The sequence below is a fragment of the Acipenser ruthenus genome, chromosome 2 (assembly GCF_902713425.1).
Source record: "Acipenser ruthenus chromosome 2, fAciRut3.2 maternal haplotype, whole genome shotgun sequence".
NCBI classification, from domain to species: Eukaryota; Metazoa; Chordata; class Actinopteri; order Acipenseriformes; family Acipenseridae; genus Acipenser; species Acipenser ruthenus.
Window position 1 is genome coordinate 29,562,192 of NC_081190.1, and position 22,762 is coordinate 29,584,953.

General features: G+C 38.5%; 1 protein-coding gene across 1 annotated transcript in view; it reads left to right on the top strand.

The window, feature by feature from the left end:
• The first annotated feature begins 12,071 nt into the window (after nucleotides 1-12,071).
• Nucleotides 12,072-22,762, top strand: part of LOC117411687 (ceramide glucosyltransferase) — a 42,700-nt gene continuing 32,009 nt past the window's right edge. Inside the window, exon 1 of the mRNA XM_034902778.2 lies at nucleotides 12,072-12,375. Within this exon, the coding sequence (XP_034758669.2) occupies nucleotides 12,278-12,375 (98 nt within the window). The 5' untranslated portion in view covers nucleotides 12,072-12,277. The remainder of the gene's footprint in view (nucleotides 12,376-22,762) is intronic.

Sequence of the window (22,762 nt, forward strand, 5' to 3'; positions counted from 1 at the left end):
CAGCTTGAAATAATTAGGATCAGCAACTCTAAGCAAGTCTGTCTAAGAAAGGCAGTATCAGTTAATCTTTCTCTTACTGTATAGTGCAGTATTTTGCTTCAAATCATTTGTTTCTGTATTGTTATCTGATGTACAGTGGCTGGACAAAAAAATAGAAAACACATACACTGTCAAATTATCTACCAATTGACATAAACATGTACAGTTTTCTATTTCATTTTTCAAGCAAGCCATGAGCCACCCTTGTTCACATTCATAATGCATGTCAATAAAGTAACACTCCTATACATTGCATCCTTCATGTACTGTGTACAATAATTCAATTTGCATTTCTCCAGGTAGAAAAGTTGTTAGTAACTGAGGTGTGACTGTTCATCATGAATCAGAATTTGTGTATATTGGATACGGAAGCACCCTGTGTTTTTAGACCTTTAGGGATGGTAGGAATTCATTGTTTTAGAAACCAAGAACAGCCAGCTTAGATGTCAGCAAGTCATGTTTGACGAATCAAAGGATTTAGTCATGCTTCACTAAGTCAAATCAGTGAACACCACTCCGAACCATCTCACCTCTGTTGAGTGAAACAAATAAAATAGGTCACCTGTGAACTTGAGTGAGGTGCTTGGGATTGAATGCTTTGAAATCTAGAGAAGATGTTTAAAGCTACAGTGTAAACGTTGACCACGCTTTATTTACACAGGAATTTCCTTTACCCATGCCTATACAATGTATTACGCTTAACGAAGTTTTTACAAATCTTTACCATATTTCTCTGATATTTACCACACTTGTACAGTATGTGTTTTAAATATGCTTTACTATGATTTATCCTACACGCTTCAGTGTTTCAGAGCAAAATGTATAACATGCTATAAAAATAATAATAATGAAACCACATGGAGCACCAGCAGAATTTAAGCCGTGTAATGTGTTTTTCATAATGACACCCCAAAATGAAATGCTCTTTAATTTTTCACCTCAATAATCAGCAGCTATGGAAGTGGTTGTTAAGTGCCTGCTTTCAATTTTGCTGTAAAAAAATAAATAAAATTACTTGACAGATATTTGGCAACATAGCATGCTGCCAATGTCAACATGTTATTGTCAAAGCTTACTCCCACACTTCTGTGAGCACAGTATTTGTGGTTCAATAACTGCATTAAGAAGACCAAGAGATCGTAAATCTCTTAACTAAAGTTCTTAAAATTCTCTTCACATTGAAAGGAACTAACAGACAGTGGTCTAATTGGTGAGCTGGAGTTTATATTGAGCGTATGGAGTAATGCAGATAATGTAAAACATTTATAGAATTATGTATAACTGTTTAATTCTGTTATGGAGTATTCAACAAAGTGGTATATGCTTATCCAGGACCACAAACCCACCATGTGTGCCCTGGACCCCCTCCCCACTCACCTCTTTCAAGCTGCTGCTCCTGCTCTACTCCCCTTCATCTCCTCCCTTCTCAGCACCTCTCTCCTCTCTGGCTTCCTTCCCTCTGCTTTCAAACAAGTCTCCCCCCCCTCGACCCCACCTCCCTCCAAAACTACCATCCTGTCTCCCTCTTACCCTTCCTCTCTAAAACCCTTGAGTGGTCAGTACACCTCCCGCTCTCTGCTTTCCTGTCTAACCACTCTCTGCTTGACCATCTCTAACCTGGTTTCCACTCTGCTCGCTCCACTGAAACTGCTCTCCTGTCTGTCACTAACTCGCTAAACTCTGCCCATGCTGCCTCTCTCTCCTCTGTCCTAATTCTCCTCGATCTCTCTGCTGCCTTTGACACTGTTGATCACTCTATTCTCCTATCCTCTCTCGCTGACCTGGGAATCTCTGGCACTGCTATGGCCTGGTTCTCCTCCTACCTCTCCGACCGCACCTACCAGGTAACCTGGCGCGGCTCAACCTCCACACCTCACCCTCTCTCAACAGGAGTCCCCCAAGGATCGGTCTTGGGTCCTCTCCTGTTCTCTCTCTACACCTGCTTCCTGGGCCCCCTCATCATGGTTTCTCATACCATTTCTATGCTGATGATGCTCAGATCTTTATCCCCCCCCCCCCCCCCCCCCCCCGACCCCACCATCCCCTCCCGTATCTCTACCTGTCTGTCTGCTATTTCCTCCTGGATGCACTCGCATCACCTCAAACTCAACCTCTCTAAATCTGACCTCCTTTTCTTCCCCTCCTCATCTTCCCCCTCCTCTGATCTCTCTATCTCCATTCCTCTGGTCTACCATGCTCTCTCCCTCCTCTTCAGCCAAGAACCTCAGAGTAACCCTGGACTCCTGTCTCTCCTACTCCCAGCACATCTCCACTCTAGCATGCACCTGCCATTTCTTCCTGAGCAGCATACGAAGAATCCGACCCTTCCTCACCAACTAATCCACGCAACTCCTCGTCCAGGCCCTGGTACTCTCCCGCCTAGACTACTGCAACTCCCTCATGGCCGGCCTCCCTGCATCCGCCACCCGTCTGCTGCAGCTCATCCAGAACTCCGCTGCTTTCCTGGTCTTCTCTCTGCCTCACTTCTCCCATGCTACTCCACTGCTCCGCTCACTCCACTGGCTCCCGATCACATCCAGTTCAAGACTCTTGTACTCGCCTACCGATGCCTTGACCAGACTGCACCCAGCTACCTCCAGACCCTCATCTTTACCTGCACCCCCACCCGACCTCTCCGCTCCGCCTGCATTAGAAGACTGGCTGTACCTCCTCTACGCTCCTCTGCCTCCAGAGCCCGCTCCTTCTCCACCCTCGCCCTGCAGTGGTAGAACGACCTTCCTACGGATGTCAGGACTGCACAGTCCCTGACCACCTTCCGGCGCCTACCTCAAGACACACCTCTTCAGACAACACCTGTAAAACTCAACTCTTCCCTTCTGGACTATATTACACTCTGCCTTTAATGCACTTTAACTTGCACTTATCTGCTCCCTATTTTATTGTATTTAATCCTGCACTTAACCCAATCTGTAGTATTTTTTTATTTCATTTGCACTCGTATCTAACCCTGATGTAACTATCAATACTGTTATCTGCTCATGAATTGCCCCGATATCAAATCGTACTAAATTTGCTCTTATTAGGACTGAAGTCATTGTATTTTGTATCTTGCTCTTAATTGTACTGTAATTCTTGATATGTACTTTTTGTATACGACTGTAAGTCGCCCTGGGTAAGGGCGTCTGCTAAGAAACATACATACATACATTCATCGATAGGATCAGTCATTCATGGAAGTACATAATAGTTACAGTAGTTTTTGATAAAATTTGTTTTCCGGAATGTAATTCTGTAACTGCATTGGATTGGGTGAAGTTTTGAGAAAACTAATAATCTGATTTAGTTTTCCAAAAAATAACACTTTTCAGGTCATGTACATGCACTCTAGTTTGATCTTTTCTGATGCACATCGGACATGACAATTCACTGCAGGTCTCATTTCCTCAAAGTTAAGACCTTGCATAGATCGATTGCTTATTTAGGTGGTTTGCAAAACCTTGAAGACTTGAGACGCAATAGTCCTTGAAGTTCCAGTTGCAGTTGTAACCATGGACAACAATGTGCTACCCATGTAACAAATACCTCTGCAGAATACAGACCATGTAATGATGCTACTTTACATTGACCCAGATTTGACTGGTTCAGCACAATTCTGGGTGTATTTCAGTACTTCAAAGTGCAACTGTGTTTATTATTTAAGGTTGTCTGAAACCAAGTGACCAAGCTGTAAATTAATTGCAGATGTGTACAAATCAGATCCTCAAGGTCCAGAGTCCTCCAGGTTTTATAAATACTTAACTGATTAAGACCTGGAAAGAGCTTAAATTGGTTCAATTAGGGTATACAGTAGGTGGAACAATGTTAAATGACTGCAAAAGCATATGCACGGCATACATTATTTTAAACTTGCTTAGTAAACCCTTGCTGTTTAGCCATTGTTTGTGAGTCTTGATTCCAGAATCTTTCAATGTGTTAAAATTAAGCCACAAATTGATGCAATGAGTGGTGGTTTTAAGCTGTTTAAAGAATAGTTTTAGCTGGTCATGAGACAGTAATGGAGAGTCAAGTGTGTCATGTTAATTACAATGTACCAGAGACTGAAAACTGTAGTGAATTGTCTCAACTTGCATTGTCCTTGTTTTGTCACATGGTCTAATATCCACAAGTTAGGATATAACAGGATTAAGGTTTGTTTCAGTGACTTTTGCAAAAGGAAAAGGTAAAAACTGTGTATTTTAAAATCTTTGGACAATAACTGTGATTATAGTATGACCAATGATTTTGTAATTCCTAAATGTGACCCTCCACACATTTTTAGTGAGGACCACTTGCACAGACCAGTTTAGTTGGCTTTTACAGTAGAGGACCTACCAGCAGAGGATTTTCCTGGCTTTGAAAACAGCGGTTGGAAGATTGATAATAGTCCTGAAATGACTGGCATTAGATAACATTGGCACTAGGTAGTGCATAATAATAATAAGGCCTATTTTATCTGAAAGACCATTCACAAACAGATATTTTGCATAGGGCTGTTTTAAAAAAAAATCTTATTAAATTCATTAAATCAAGTTTGTGGTTTGTTTTATTCTCATTTTTTAAAGCACTGCTTTTATCAATTGTTTATAAAGTTTTTGTAAAGTTTTGTGATTTGGCCTATTATTTGGTACATCAGGGGTTCCCAAACTTTTTTACTCGAGGCCCACCTGTTCAGCTGCATTAGGCATGCGGCCCACTAGCACTCCTTGGGAAAATGTCAAATTAAAAACATTTTAGATGTTTAAACCTGTAACATTCAATAGCTCACTATGTTTTTCTCTTTCTGTTATTTATTATATTATTATTAAATTGCTCTCATCAAATGTTAAACTAGCCCCTTTTGTTAGAAAAGCACTCTTGTCCACACCCCTTACATTTTACAACTATCAACTTTCTTGCAAATATACATGTATTTAATTTCCCATGTACAGTTTCTGTAAATCTTTCTATTGTTTAGTTTAATTGGGAATATTCCATGTATTTCGCAGAGTTAATGCAGTAGCAGGGCAAGGGCATGTCCATTGTACAGGCTTATTCTATGAGAAGAATTCCCTTTGCTGGAGACCCCTTTTCCTGTAGAACTATCCTTTCCCAGTCAGCCCAGTCTATTACTTAATTTTTTGTTTCTTCAAATGGCAATCCAGTTAATGGAGCTCCTTTATAGTCCTTTAAACAATATTTGAGTTTCCTTCCAAGTTTATTGAATCATTCAGGGGGCTTTCTCGTTGTTATTTGCAGCTGGCAGTTCCAGTTGTCATGTACTGCTGTTTATTTCTCTGACTCATTAAAATAAACTCTGAACAAAGAAAAACTCTTTCCTGACCTTGAAATTACTTACAATAGTTAAATTGAATTCAGACGCCACATCTAGGAATCTTAAGGACTCACTCTTGGTTGTGCAGTGGGCCTCACTTTATAATTTGTTGCTATAGTTACTGAGCTAGCCCTACTCCCTTTCTCATCTTCTTGTTACACTTTTGAAGGTGCAGTACAATTATAAATAATTTTAACCCAAAAGAACAGGGACCTCACTTCTTAATTGCAATTTCCAGGTCCTGGACGTAAAGATCCTAGACACACGTATTTTAAACACGCAGTAACCCGGAAAGAAGATCCATCGTACTTTGATAAGGAGCAGAAATCAGTGGCTCCACCGACAGGTGCTTCCAAAGACACTCAGAAAGCCTTCTAATTAAACATTTCTTTCATTTAGTATTACAACACATGCTTCAGGGTCCAAAATGCACCAAGACCCATCTTTCTCTTCCCCCTCCACTGGTCCAGTGATGACAGTGATGTACGTTCTCGAACATCAACAGCTAGTACAGTACAGGAACACAGACAGTAAGGAATCTAAGTGGTGCACTGAGCGTAACACAAGCTTTTCACTTGAAGTCGAATCTGTTCAGGTGAAATTAATTTGATCATCTCAACATATACCAAAGGACAAGGGTTTTTAAGATGGGATTTCTGCCTACAATTGAAGGCCAAAAATAAAATATGTACTATTGTGGAACTAGCATAGGGCATTGTGACAAGGATGACTGTAGAGGTGACATCAGGCCAGGAAATAAATGCAACAACACTGGGCAACTGCAGGGCGAAACTGAGATGCTAGGACGCTCAGCTTTTTATTAAATAACCAAATAAACGATTTAAACAAAACACTGACACAAAACGGCACGTGGGCCAAAACAAACAATACTGAAACAACAAGTATCGTGCTGGTACTTCCAGCATGAGTAGCAATTGTTATTTCATAGAATCTGTTGTTGTTGTTGTTGTTGTTGTTGTTGTTGTTGTTGTTGTTGTTGTTGTTGTTGTTGTTGTTGTGCGCTACCGCTACTCCCGTTCTCCACTCACGAAGACTCTCTACCTGTGCAGCCAAACTGCCGGTCTTTTATATTATGGCCAAGGGGTTAACTAGCTATTAATTATCGTATTACCCTCGGCCATAGTCTGCACGAGTTTCATAATTTGCGTGACTGTCAGCCAGTTAAACAATCAGTAGCTGACAGTCACACATTCTCACGAGGTATTTAAAACAATACAAAACGATAACAGATAATGGCGGACGGCACCTCGCTCATCCTGCCAAATAATAATATGTAGTATCACAGGCTTTTCGCCGTCATATACAGTATATATAATATGCACTGGAGCGGGGAGTACCCCGTCACAGGCATATTTGGAGAAATGAGCTTGTCTACTGCCACACTCTAATTTCCCCCAATATGGATCAAATCTTGTTGTCTCAGGTAATCCCAACCCTTTGTTTGGCTTCAGGAGAGCTTCATACATTTTCTGACCAGTTTACAATATAAATCAATTGTGAGTCGGAATCACTATCTGGCCACAAATTGCAATAGTGTTGCTGCTCCCTGTGACTGCTTCATCTTAAATGTGACTGCTATATGCTGGATGACCAGACATACAGTGCCTTGCGAAAGTATTCGGCCCCCTTGAACTTTGCGACCTTTTGCCACATTTCAGGCTTCAAACATAAAGATATGAAACTGTAATTTTTTGTGAAGAATCAACAACAAGTGGGACACAATCATGAAGTGGAACGAAATTTATTGGATATTTCAAACTTTTTTAACAAATAAAAAACTGAAAAATTGGGCGTGCAAAATTATTCAGCCCCCTTAAGTTAATACTTTGTAGCGCCACCTTTTGCTGCGATTACAGCTGTAAGTCGCTTGGGGTATGTCTCTATCAGTTTTGCACATCGAGAGACTGAAATTTTTGCCCATTCCTCCTTGCAAAACAGCTCGAGCTCAGTGAGGTTGGATGGAGAGCATTTGTGAACAGCAGTTTTCAGTTCTTTCCACAGATTCTCGATTGGATTCAGGTCTGGACTTTGACTTGGCCATTCTAACACCTGGATATGTTTATTTGTGAACCATTCCATTGTAGATTTTGCTTTATGTTTTGGATCATTGTCTTGTTGGAAGACAAATCTCCGTCCCAGTCTCAGGTCTTTTGCAGACTCCATCAGGTTTTCTTCCAGAATGGTCCTGTATTTGGCTCCATCCATCTTCCCATCAATTTTAACCATCTTCCCTGTCCCTGCTGAAGAAAAGCAGGCCCAAACCATGATGCTGCCACCACCATGTTTGACAGTGGGGATGGTGTGTTCAGGGTGATGAGCTGTGTTGCTTTTACGCCAAACATAACGTTTTGCATTGTTGCCAAAAAGTTCGATTTTGGTTTCATCTGACCAGAGCACCTTCTTCCACATGTTTGGTGTGTCTCCCAGGTGGCTTGTGGCAAACTGTAAACGACACTTTTTATGGATATCTTTAAGAAATGGCTTTCTTCTTGCCACTCTTCCATAAAGGCCAGATTTGTGCAGTATACGACTGATTGTTGTCCTATGGACAGAGTCTCCCACCTCAGCTGTAGATCTCTGCAGTTCATCCAGAGTGATCATGGGCCTCTTGGCTGCATCTCTGATCAGTCTTCTCCTTGTATGAGCTGAAAGTTTAGAGGGACGGCCAGGTCTTGGTAGATTTGCAGTGGTCTGATACTCCTTCCATTTCAATATTATCGCTTGCACAGTGCTCCTTGGGATGTTTAAAGCTTGGGAAATCTTTTTGTATCCAAATCCGGCTTTAAACTTCTCCACAACAGTATCTCGGACCTGCCTGGTGTGTTCCTTGTTCTTCATGATGCTCTCTGCGCTTTAAACGGACCTCTGAGACTATCACAGTGCAGGTGCATTTATACGGAGACTTGATTACACACAGGTGGATTCTATTTATCATCATTAGTCATTTAGGTCAACATTGGATCATTCAGAGATCCTCACTGAACTTCTGGAGAGAGTTTGCTGCACTGAAAGTAAAGGGGCTGAATAATTTTGCACGCCCAATTTTTCAGTTTTTTATTTGTTAAAAAAGTTTGAAATATCCAATAAATTTCGTTCCACTTCATGATTGTGTCCCACTTGTTGTTGATTCTTCACAAAAAATTACAGTTTCATCTCTTTATGTTTGAAGCCTGAAATGTGGCAAAAGGTCGCAAAGTTCAAGGGGGCCGAATACTTTCGCAAGGCACTGTATTTTGCCACAGAGACTTGTGTAAATTCCTTTACACTGAGGAAACCCTGTTGGTGAAAAGTTGTTCCTCACTACATTACAGTGTCCTCAGCTTTGTTATCTATAGCATTAAAAGGATAACATACTGTACAAACAAAATCATGATCCTGCTTTAGTGTTACATGAAGTGATGCTGATACTGAACACGGTTTAGAAAAAAAGACTTTTTCACAAGATATTTAATTAATTTTAAAGTCAATACCAGTGGCAGATGGAAACATGAGCAGGCATTGTGGAGGTGTGTTGTCGACGATTTGTGGCACACTCTACAACCTGGTTTCTCAGAGACGTGGCCAAGAGTTGTGTTGCACAGTGAAGAACTTATCTGAAGCAGCAGAGAGGAGCAGCAACTGGCTGTGGTTGGGATGGAAAGATTCTGATTGGGGATCTCAAGCACAATAGAAAGAAAGAAACGCTGATGTATGGGTAAGTAAGCTGGGTAGAGTTGAGTGGGGGACGGAGGGGGGTGATACTGGGATGCCAAAATCACTGTCAAGCCCTCTTGAGGTGTTGTGGGCTAGTCGACGAAACACAGAGGATGGAAGGTGCCCACTTGAAGACCCCAGAGAAGTACCCTACAGCTCAATCCAGATGGTTGTCATGTTAATGCGCTGGGGAGACTGTACTGTGGTTGATCCCCAGAGCCAGCATCGCAGCTGTTGTGTGTGCTGATGCGCTGGGGAGGCAAAATAAGCTAATCTCTGGAGCCAGCATTACACTTCAGCCATCAACACCAGGTAGAAGGATATCTACATCATCAGATGGAAGGAAACGCAAATGGATGGAGACGCAGATGGATCACATTATTTTACTGTAAAGCTATGTCTTAGTTTGTGCTTATCTTAATGACAGCTAAGTTCAAATCAGCATGAAGTTTTAACATCTACTCTCGACTTAGCCCAGCTTGTACTTGAGATCCCCAACCAGAATCTTTCCATCTCAACCACAGCCAGTTGCTGCTTCTCTCTGCTGCTTCTGATAAGTTCTTCACTGTGCGACACAACTCTTGGCCACTGAATCCGACGTCTCTGAGAAAAAGGGTTAGAGTGTGCCACAAATCCTCGACAACCAAGCTCCACTGGGTAAACCTGGAATCTCCATCCTCACTGTTCCGCTTCAGCAGCTAGTTGAGCATACCAAAGTTCAATTTCAACACACATTTCAATAACTTGTAGAATGCCGTTAGTAATACATTTCCTCTAGTCCGCCAATAAGGTGTTGAGGAAACCAGTTAGTGGTACAGTGTATTGCATTTGGGTTCTGTATGACAAATATGTTGCATAATGTGTCCTTTTTGTCACACAAATGATGTACAAGATATTGGTTAATTACCCAGCTGAAGTTAGACACTTATTCGATATTTGGATGTGACTGAAACCTGAAGTTTAGTGTTTATTGTTTATGTTAACAATCGCTGTCCCCCCGACGTTTATTGCTGTTGTTCCCTTCACTAAAAAGGCATTTTTTTGATAACATAATGATATTCAAATTCCTTCCTTAGGCAAACGAGCTGCTGTGTCACTTAACCACTGCTGCCACGTGAAAGTACACACTCCGCACAAAATATTGACACCACATTTATTGCCCTTGCCCCCGGAAGAGGCTATGACAAAACGTTTTGTTTCACCCAAAAGAATTAACAAATGTTGCTTCATAAAGTCGACTGCAACTAACTGATCAATATATATTGTAGTTTTTCAAATACTTACAGAAAAACTAACAACAATTAAAAAATGCCACATGTCGGAATCTAACAGTACTATGGCTTCCAGTAGACTTTTGCAATATCATTTTGTCAAATGAAATGTATCAATTATGTTGCTTTAGTTTTATTTTTTATTGTGTCTCAATCCTAAAATTCTGATGCAAAACTTTTGACCACAGCTGTACATATAGCTTTCCTTATTTTCCATATGAAAAAAAAATCCAACAATATATTTTTTTGCAGCCTAATAATATTAATAATATTATAGTCCAGGAAGTTACTACTCTCGATGTAGTTAGCTGCTGCATTCACGAAGCCCCACTAGTATAAGGCTACTAGCTGTTTTTATAGTTGTTTTCCTTTCTCAGTCTATTGTGCTCTCCCTTTCTAAGACAGACACACTCCAAAAATGGTAGGCCTACCGATACTGCACAAATAGAGAAACAATAATATTGTTTTCCTTATTGGTCGCCTTGCTGTAGCTATATAAAACATCCCTATCTCCAAACACAGAATATATGTATAGATTTAACTTCCAAAGATGTAGTTGTTAGATAGTGTAGGTTGAGGGGGACAAAGACGGCACCAATATAAAGAACAAGAATCCAGTTGCTTATTCACCAGTCACAAACACGCAAGTTATTAATTAAAAAATAAAACAAACTAATTACTAGTTTGTTTTATTTTTTCATAGATTGTGTGAATGATTGAAGTTGTGAATTAAATTATTATGGTTTCTGAATAAAAACATGCACTTAAACGTCAGTTGCAAAGTTGTCTGTTTGAAAAACTAACATTGTTTCCCCATGTACTGCTTTATATTACAAAGCCTGTTGAAAATGCGCATGTCCTTCTAGACTGGAAATAAACTGTATTGGTATTGTATCAATGCTTTTCTATTGTCAAAATACATATTAATTACCACATATATTGTGCTCTGAGTTTCAGATGTTGTTCCAAATTAAAATGTATATCCATTCTGTACAATAATTAGATATCTACTGTAATAATAAAACCCTTTTTGGAATGCTGATAACATGGGATGTGAAGCAGTAAAAGAAGACGAGGACAGCAGTCATGGAGTCATACTTTAGGATATTCTGCAACTAAACAGTGAAGGCATAACCTCAAACATTAATATATACGATCAAAAAATAGTCCCTGTATTGCCAAGAAAACAAACAGAATCCTATAATTTGCACAAAGTTTCATGCGTTTCATTTACCCAACGTTTTTGAAAATAAGTGACACGGCAGCTCGTTCACATAAGAAAGGCATTTTAATACCATTGCTAACATAAACAATAAACTTCAGGTTTCAGTCACATCAGAATATCGAATAAGTGTCTAACTTCAGCTGGGTTTCATAATTTGACTTTTTCTTTTGCGTAATTCTGCAGTCAGTGCCTGCAATATGCGGTTGCTGCAGACTCTATGCGGACATATGACTGCAGTTCCAGTTATTTTGCAGAACGCAGTGACGCCGCACAGACAGGTGTAAAGAATTAAGTAAAAATGATCCAGCACGTGAAAGCATCAGCACTGTAACTATGGCATGTTAAAGTACCATGTATTTACAGCAATAACAGAAACTCGTGTCATGTGTTCTTTGCCGTCGTCGTCATTTTCATTAATGCTACTATTTGCCATTCACATTGTCACCCAAGATTAGTCACGGTTACACAGAGTATTTATGACATGCCGTGCGGTACTACTTCCAGTATTTCTCTCTCTGGAAGACTGGGACCTGAATTGAACTCGCTTGATTGGTAAAAACTCGAACGTAATCGCTTTGGTCCGCCCACTATTGAAAGGCGGCCCGCCTCGTTTTCTGCGTTTTGTTGCTCGCTGTTTCTGCTGAATGGTCTATTTTTTTTCAGTCGCCTCACAGCGTTCCTTTAGAAAGTACTGATCGTAGTGCTTACCAGACAGACATGGCCCTCCTAGAACTTGCCCTACAGGGGCTCGCCATCTTCGGATTCATCCTTTTTCTCGTCCTGTGGTTTATGCACTTCATGTCCATCATCTATGTGTAAGTCAGAGCCTTTCTTTAACACTGTGTTTTCTGCTTGCTGTGTTGTGTTGTGTAGCCGGGCACTCGAGTTTGCCATTGGAAAGCGTTGACAAGTGAAAATAGAGTAGGTTTACGTTAGGCCTAGATGTCACCAGTCGTGTACATCAGTACGATTTGCTTTATATCACCACCTTAGTAACCAGAATAAAATGTGTATCTTAGTACACTGTGTGCTGGTAGTTTTTGTTGTTGTTTATTGTTAGTTTGATTAAAATATTTTAAATATTAACAGCAAGTGGTTTACAGTAAGCCTTATAGTATGTTTTGTTTTGTTTTCTCATATACAAATTGAACAATGGGCTAAAAATCATTTCTATTGAGTGTTGTCTCTTTTTCTAGTAGTAAACACCGTAGTCCTATTTTCCATCGAGGAAACAAGGACAATACACCGTCCTATATGTTTGAACTGTTAAATATTGCTGTAATTTTAAATAAGAACCTCATTGTAGCTGCCGTACTAATGCTGAGCGGTCCTGTAAGAATCTAAAATAGTGAGGAATGCTTAATAATAATAATAATAATAATAATAATAATAATAATAATAATAATAATAATAATAATAATAAAAATAAAAATAATAATAATAAAAATAATAATAATAATATTGAAATACAGCTATTCCGAGTGTGTATTTACTCCACTGCTTGAAAATAAATCGTGACAATTGCTGCGTAATTAAATTAAATAATTAAATGTGGGCGTTTAAATGAGTGTTAATAGTCTGTATTTAGCTGCAGAATTATCAACTGTAAACCTTTTTTTATGTGAATCATATGTTTCAAAACATATTTAGTTTTTAGTCATTTTTTGTAGTGGGGACAATTATTGTCGTTTCCAGATAACAAGCATAATATAGTAGCAAAGTACGACTGACAATACAGTGCTACTGTAGTGCTAGCGAGCTCAATGCTGTAAAGCTCCTCACAAAACTGCACCATCGTTGCGCCTCGAGGTTCTCTGTGCAGTGTCCAGAGAATGTAGTACATGATCAGGGATCAGCTCACATGACAAGATCGTGACTGAATAAGCCAGCGCTTTAATTAATGAAACAATGAATAGTTAGGACCACAGGACCCACCGACATGATCATAACGGGCCACCAATTTTTATGTACTAGATAGAATCCAATGTTTGTCCCAAGTGGGTGTTTTAAGACGATTCATTTTTTTTTTATTTCTGTATTCGCCGATTTGCTGTTGCTGCTCAATATTGTAGTTGCTTAATATAAATGGGTGTGTCCCAGTGCCTGTTCTCATATTACCCATCTTTGTTTGTGCTGGTGATAGACTGGTCACTTACAGTACAGGAGTTATAGGTTAACCTGAAATTTTTTTTTTTTTTTTTTTCCCTCCTAAAATCCTAAACGGTGGAGTTAGGAACATGTTACTCTCTTTTAGCATGTAATGTAAAAATAATGTGATATCTTGTAACAATTGTAAGTCTCCCTGGATAAGGGTGTCTGCTAAGAGATAAATAATAATAATAATAATAATAATAATAATAGCATGATTTATATAGTTTAAACCCACTGTAACAACAGTTTAGCCACGAAACCCTTTTGGAGACTGCCCTCTAACTTAGTGCTTCGGCCAGCAGTAAATAAATACAGTAGATGAACTGGCTGTTTCTTTTTTTAGGTGCTGTACCTTAGTAAGGGAAGAAGAACCAAGTACAATGTTACTTTGAGTACTGCTCTGATGTAACAAGATATATCTTGTGCTTTTATGTTATAAAGCATCGACTGGTGCATAATGGGCGCTGAAGTGTGGGGAAATACTGTGAGATGAGAGAAAAATACAATACTATAGGCTGTTTGCATTTAATCTGATCTAAACACTATGCAGCATTTTTCTCATGGCTTTTCTTCAAATTCCCCTTTAGAATTACGGTACCATGCTTGATTACGCTGTGAGCCTTGCAGAACAACATTGTTAACAAACCAGGCTGTTCTGCTTTCTGTAGAGCCCTGCACAGAAGGCTAAATAATAACAATAACATGGAATGTAATATTGTGGTCCACTGCTGTCATACAGGGAAGGGGTTACTTTCTGTTGCATATTTATTTTAACTTGTTTGGTGCCTGTGAACATATGAAGTGTTTATTGCTGTATCATTCAGCTTCTCCAGGAGGGAAGCTGTTATATTGTTGTCTAATGTGGCCACTTTAGGTTTCTGCTGTATACTGCACTATGAATTATTGTCTTTACATTTGGTACACAGCTGTTCTAAGATTTTTTGTTAACTGTGTTGCCTATTTAAAAAAAAAAATACTAAAAAAAAATAAATAAAACTAAATAGCAACCACATTATTTTAACCTATGTAGATATTACTCAAACAGTCTGTACGCTTTCACATATGGTGAAGTCTGGTTGAAACAAATAAATCAAACACTCCAGTAGTCCAGAAACCATACAGTAATCTGCAGAATTTGTTTTTAGTTTTGCATTTGTTGGGGGGGGTGGGGAGAGACACCTTTTCCGTGTTTGATCCTGATCTAAGCTGTGCCGGGAAATACAATAAATAAATACAAATTCAGGAAATGCAACTTGTTGATGCCTTACAAAATGTTCTGTACTTTTCCAGATGGAATTTAAGATGAGCTATATGGTTTAATTTTTCTTATTTAACTAGGCCTATACAGAAAGTGTCCTGTAAGATTCACGTCAAAAGGCCACTTGTGACCTCCGTTCTGACATTTTGTTGGGTTGATATTGCCTTGTTTTTACCATGTTGTACAATATAGGCCTATACTTTTTTTTAAAATTTTTAAAAAAAAAAATGTTATTGTTAAAGTTGGTGGAACTACTGTGCTGGCCCAGGGCCACCGCATATTTAAGTCTGCAACCCCGTTCACATTTGTGGTTTAAGGAGCCTTTGCAAATTCATATACTTGACTGAAAATAGGCCTAAATTGTAGCGAATTGCTTTCTTTGTTTTATTTTTTATATTTGGAACGATAGCCTGCACTCAGAATGGAAGAGCTACCGGGATATACAATAATCCTTGATTTGTAGCAGATGTTTCTTACTCATATATTTTTCAATGCAGCACAGTAGCAATTTTATGGTATATATTAAAAACAAAACAAAACAAAAAAAAAACTATATATACTATTTTGACAATGTTATGGTGCATCAACGATCTTAATATTTGTGGATGAGAACAGTATTTTATGTGTATGTAAAAGCAAGCAGCTAAAGAAATGATCATCATTTTAATGTAAAGACACACACTTCTGTAGCTATGTATATCATTGCATGCAAAATAAACAATGGTGGCTGAGTATGCCAAGTCACCAAATTATTGATCAATCCTGCAGTTTTTATATTTATCGCTTAGTTACTAAGTAACAGGAAGAAAGGGTCAGTGACAAATTAAGCTTAATTATGAATGCACTGCAGCTCAAATTATGTGAAAGAAACTTTAATTTTTGTAATTAAAGTTGTGTGATGTAGGAATAATTACCTTTCAATATTGATCCACTGCCGTCTTGGCTAGCAGAACATTCACCTTTCTATGTACCTTTTGCATGCATGGGAGTACTGATTGATTGTACTGAAATCTAGGTTGGCCCTGGGCTGCCTATTCTTTTTTTTTGGAGTGTTCACATATGAGAAGACGGCCTATTGCAAGTGTGAATGGGGTCTAAGGCTCAGGGAGATTGTGGCTTAATCTTAATGATCCCGTTGATTCTGAGCTGGAATTTCTTGTGTTCCTATTTCTCAACTGTTACTGTAGACCCACTGTAGACTACTGGGCAAACCTGAGATTCTTTTTCTAATCAATAGGGAATTGTATTATTTAAAGTGTGCAACTAATTCCAGAATTAAAAATAAATAAATAAATAAGTAAATCACAAAAGTTATAAATGAATGTGTCAATACATATTTTGAATTGAAGTTTAAGATTACGGGGGGGGGGGGGGGGGGGGGGGGATGGGGGATGGGGGATGGAATGGATCAAACTGCTAGGTGGCTGCATTTTTAAATTGCACCCAAAGTAACTGAACATAGTAATTGTCTAATAAATATCTAATCCTTATTTAATTACATTGTGGGTTTCTTTAGAGAGATAGCTGACTGCTCAGGGAATGTCAGTCAGTTCAAATGGATATTACTTTAAGGGCTAGAGGATTTGTTTTTCCATGTTATAACATGAATAATAATCAATTAAAATAAATAAATAAATAAATAAATAAATAATTTAAGACTAATATAGGCCAGTCCCAAAAGTATCCAAGTACCATTAGAATGTGTCGATGACTGAGCAGTGCCTACAACCTGTAATAACACTCCATCTTTGTGTACTTCATTATGATAAACTTATGCATTTAAAGCAGCTGTTGCTTGCTTCCTATTGTAAATGTCAATTGTTTGTATTGCAGTACAGGTGAAAAACCCTAGCACACTGAACGCTTGGTTTGTATTTTTCTTTTATGACCTCTGAGTAAAGTGATGTTGGCTTTTTGAATCCTTTCCAAATTCAGTGCTGCTGTGTTTTCCTCCATTGAGAAATTTACTGGAATGTGGGACTGCGGCAGTCCAGAAATGATGACTACAGCGTTGTTTGCCCTGCATGACAGAATCTGCAGTGTGCTTGCGTCACACACAGGCTTCAGAGAGAGGGAGAGTATGTGGGCCTGATTATGTAATTCCCAGAGCATTTAGAAATTCCCTTTCTCCTGTGGTACAGTAACTGAACATTTCTCAGAAGATATGGGGAGTCAGTGCATACTGTACAGTACTGTAAGTGTAGGCAGAAAATAAGTAGTTTCGGTAATTTAGAGGGAGGGAAGCACAAAAAATAGAAGGGCTGCAAACTGTTTTTTAAAGGATTTTTTAAGTTTAAGTATACTGAAAATGTGTTTTATTTTCTACTTATGTTGATGATGGCCATTTATTTTTCTTTTGAATACAACCGTACACATACAGAGCAAGAGACAGAAGAAAAATATTAAAAACAAATGTTGTTTTTATAAAATAATTCTAACACTGTGGGAGACTGAGTGGTCTGGTGGTTAAAGAGAAGGGCTTTTAACCAGGTGATCCCCGGTTCAAATCCCGGCTCACTCACCGTGTGACCTTGAGCAAGTCACTTAACCTCCTTGTGCTCCGTCTTTTCGGGTGAGATGTTGCTGTAAGTGACTCTGCAGCTGATGCATAGTTCACACACCCTAGTTTCTGTAAGTCGCATTGGATAAAGGCGTCTGTTAAATAAACAAATAATACTGGTGTTTGTGGTTATTCGTAAACCTACAGTGTGAACTGCTGATCAATACCGTATGCACCCTGTTTTAACAAAATGGGATGGGTTGGACTCGGACTGTACTGTATGTTTGTTTGTCCTAATTAGCTTGTTCACTTTTAACCTCTGCAATCTGGATTTAAATGACACACACGTTGGAGAGACTGACTCAACTATTATGTACCACCACTGGAGTAATTTGAGACCTCTTCATTACATTAGTATTAACATTCTGACTTGCTGCATCCCCTTTCCCAGTGTTGACCAATTACCCTGGTAAATATTGTGTGTATCTTTTGTTACAATTTACCGAATAGCCTAGTGTCATCTAAAATGTATACATGTCTCAAACTGTAACATCAAATGTAATAGTTTTTTTAAAGTTATTTTTGCTAACAATACAGTATATATTTATTTGACTAGTGTTTCCAAGTTTGTTTTTTAACAGCTTCTTTGGACCACAGCTCTTGTCTGAAGTAGGTTCATTTCAGAGGAGCTTTTGGACATGGGTTTAGAAAACAATTGTGGGCAGTTGTGTCCTTTTGCTATAGTTGAACAGACACCTGTTACAGTACTACCACCTCAAACTTTCTGTATCATAGTCGGACCATGCCAATTTTACCATCAGTTTGCAGTATTTAGCATTAAGGCACAACAGGATGTTGGTTACTGTGAAGTAACCACACCCATTGACACCACAGGAGAGTGCCTTTAGCTCATTGGAATGGGATTGTCTCAACCATATCCTGAACTACCTGCATTAAACTGGTTTGAAACCAACCACGCTGTATTACATACTGTACAGAAGCTTCTGGGCAGGGTTTCTCAATTGCTCTTGTCCTCTGCCAAAATGTTGATAGGATGCAATAGTTTTGTTACAAACTATTTTTAGATTGTGAATCCTAAGTGTTACAACAGTCCATGTGATCCATACGATAACCATCAAGACTATCGTAAACATACACACATTCTTTCTAGTATAAGAAGTACGTGATCCTGAAATCCCATCAAGGGATGAGGTTAAAATCTTCCCTGCCAAAACACGTGCATTTGATTATTATTATTTTATTGTTAATTATCCCCTGCACCTGGCTATTGTAAGTTAGAGCCAGGTGCAGGGTATTTAAGGAGCCAGTCTTCTCAGGGCTGTTGCTATGTGGAGAGCCTGAATAATGGTGTGTGCGGTTGTACTAAAAGGTACTGTGTGAAGACTTTTTGTGTTCATCTTTAAAAACTGTGTGTTTTTCAGCCGGTAAACAGCTTAACTGTTTGGTTCATTTTAGTAGAATAGGTTTCTGACAAATGTTTAGTTAGCGCTCAGGAGCTAGGAGTTTATTTTGTTTTTTTATTTATTTTGTAATAATTAAACGTGCGCGTCAGCGCTTTTCTTTGTCTTGTGTGTTGGGTCGTGTTTGGAAGGGAAAAGAACCCGAGCGAGACTGTGTGACGAGCGTCTCATTTACTATATATATTATATATATATATATATATATATATATATATATATTAGGGATGTGCACGACAAATATTTTGACTATCGATAATTCCACAGCTGTTGAGGTCGACTAATCGAATAGTCGCCCCCCCCCCCCGCCTCCCATTCAAAATGAGACGTACATTAAATGCGAAATAATGCAAAGTGACAATTATTGCAATTGCAATAAATTCTGAACTTTATTTTAAAATACTTAGCTAACACAACAACTTTAACAACTTTGTTAAATAAACATTAGGCTATGTAAAAAATACCTTCCTATTAGGAAACATACAGAAATGCCATAACAGCAGCAATAACATAAGCATACCGTCAACTCTCGTGTGAGACTCTCGTATTTTGCAAGCAAGTGTTATTATTTTTACCGATATTGTCACAAGCTTTTCCGTTAATTACAATTTCAAATGAACTATAAAGGTTGTGACAATTAAAAAAAAAAAAAAAAAAAAAAAAAGTATAATTTTTATTCAATTATTAATTTAATTTTCATTCAATAATAGTTTAGCAATGTGAGCTGCGAGGCAAATGCCTTAACATTAGCATCCTTGTGGCAATAATGTTTTCCGGTCATAACAGCGAAATACAAAATGCATTAGACTATCTAGCTAGCTAATTTATACAATCCACTTAACTAAACGATTTACTTTTCCTACGTTTTCAAACCACACACAAAATATAGACTACCGGTCTACGTTAAATCAAATCGGCAACATACCTGTGCGTTCGAGTTCCAGTGAATAAAAAATAAATAGCCTGTATCGGCAACAGCTTGCTATGTATGTAGCTATCTTAATAATATTAATAAATAAATGAATGAACAAAAAGGCCTGAGTGGCATTAACGCACTAGCCTTCCATGGAAGCAAAAAAATCCTAACTAAAACTTTAGGAATAGTTAGGCTAGCAATGTCCATTATTATCATCATGTTCACTTATTCTTGTTTAATCAGCATGTCCATCAGGTCCGGCAATACTGCAGCAGACGGTGCTCAGGCAGAGTTGTTTGTTTTTGTTTCAACTTCAGAGCCTCAGTAGCTATTGCACTGTGATGAAAATGCGACACAAGACGGCTGGCCGCACCGACTACATTATGTATAGCACCAAGTTTAAAGCCATCGTTGAAGGCGAGCTGCAGAGTGTGTGCAAAGCACAAATTCGAGTCCCATTCAACAAACTCCGAAGGTGATGTTGCTGGCATTGTCGTGAACACAGGCAGTGATTTCCCCCCTAGTTAAACCCGAATGGTCTACAGCGGTGTTTAACACATTTGCGAGATTCTCTGCTGTATGCCTCTCTGGCGTGGCGCGAGTCTGTAGAACTACGTTTTTCATTTCCCAATCCTCAATGAAATGACAGGTTATTATGACGTACGACTCGGTATTCGGTGCAGTCCACGCATCTGTAGTAATCACCACCTTCTCAGCCTTTGACAAGTTTCTGCGGACAGACGCTGCTGAATCGGCATGCATTTTTTTTCGAGTCGAGTTCCACAAATTTCATCAACTCCCGAAATCCCTCACCTTCAACAAAACTTATGGGAAGCATGTCCTTTGCCACCATATTAGCAATAAGGGCTGATGTTTTTCAGCACGTACGACGTTGTCACACTGACGAGGCCTCACCGCAAAGGATGCAATGGCGGTTTGTTGCGGTCCTCTTTTCTTTTCTGTCGTTGCTAGCGTCACAGAAGGGTGTTTGGCTTTTAAGTGGGTTAACATACCAGTTGTAGATTTGTGGTAGTTTAATTGCACTGCACATATTTTACACTTAACAGTGTTTTCATTTACTTTGTCAGAGTATTTCTATGCAGAACTTTTCTGTGAGTAAGCCATCGTTAGCCGAGGTACGTTCTAGTTTAGCCAATCACAGACAAGAAATAACAAATCCCACCCTCCAGTCAATCTTCATTACCGCTACATAGAGAGCCAATCAGCAGTACAGGCTTTAAAATAAAATCAATATATACATTTTTTTTTTTTTTTAGCTTTCGAATGTTGGATTCACTTGTCGATAGGTGCCATCGTTATCGAATAGTCGAATGTTCGACTATTCGGTCTCACCCCTAATATATATATATATATATATATATATATATATATATATATATATATATATATATATATATATATATATATATATATACACACACACACACACACACACATTTTATGTTAGTTTTTTTCTGGTGAAAACAAGTTCCAGTGTATTCCCAGGTCATTGCCATTGACCTATAAAATTCAAATAAAACTGGTAGGAAAGAGCAATACTTGGTGTAAAATACACTTTTCTTTATTTCTTACATATAAAAAGAGAACTCTGCCGTTTTCTGGGATTCACTTAAACTAAAAGAACTGAAGAAACTGCAGTAAAAGAAACTAAACTTCAGCAAAGAGATCAGGATGGCAATCTATACGATGTTTCAATAAATTGGTGGTGTTACCTCCCATGTTTACAACATTTGGCTGTCTGCCTTCAACCAGATTGCCATTGTTATCTGCCTGAAATCCAAAATCGTTCCACACCAAACTTTCTCCCGCATTTGCCATTACAGCTGCAGTAATTAAAGTTTCCCAGAGCGCACAGGGTAGTTGGTCACGTCTGCTAAGCGGAAATGAGTAAGCTTAGTTCATATTGTTTTTAAAACACACAATTACAGAGATTTGTTTTAAAAGCTAAAAAAAAACACGGTATTGAAAAACCACAATATTTCTATATATTTTTTTTATTTTACTGTGATATTGGGTATCATAGGATTTAGGAACACAGGCGCGTTAAGAAAAATTCAGCGGGACATTTATTATTTCAGGGAGGCATTGGCGCAATGGCGCGGCGTAGTGCGAACACTGAGTAGACATTGTAAAATAAATTATATTATACAAGACCTCTTTTAAAATCATATCATGTCTAAAGTGTCCAGACATTGTATTCTTTGTTTTCTGGGAGAATAAATTGCATTTCAGAATATTGCCTTGATTAAAATGCAAACAGTGACAGAACAGTATGTTGTCACTTCTTTTTTTTATTATTTATTTCTTAGCAGACACCCTTATCCAGGGCGACTTACAATTGTTACAAGATATCACATTATACATTATTTCACATTATACACATATCACAAGGGAGTACAATAATAGAAGGATTAAGTTTGGATAATTTGATAGACTTGTAAAACATCCAGTAAATGTTGTGTTGCCTTAAAAGCCAATTGGGGTTTCATTTAAATTTGTTTCAGCATTTAATTTTATTACTCCTATTGGGAGGTAGTGCAGAATTATTACCAGAGTGAAAGCTTTTTTTAAGTGCCTTTTAAATGAGATGGGATTATATGGACCTCGACATCCAAAGCATTCCCTTCAGTTACACAGACTGTGTCCAATGAGACACAATGTGCATACATTGTCTTACCCTGGACTGATAATGAAATGCAATTTAAGATTGCATTGGCTACTCAACAAGCTTAAAGCTGAACAGTATTTTTATTTCCCTTTCAATGTTTATTGGGTTGTTAGGATTAAGGGTCTGAGCTACACTAAATAGTAAAATTAGAAAAATATCCCTATTCTACAATGTACTGTACTGCATTCAAATGTACAGTATGTGATTTTC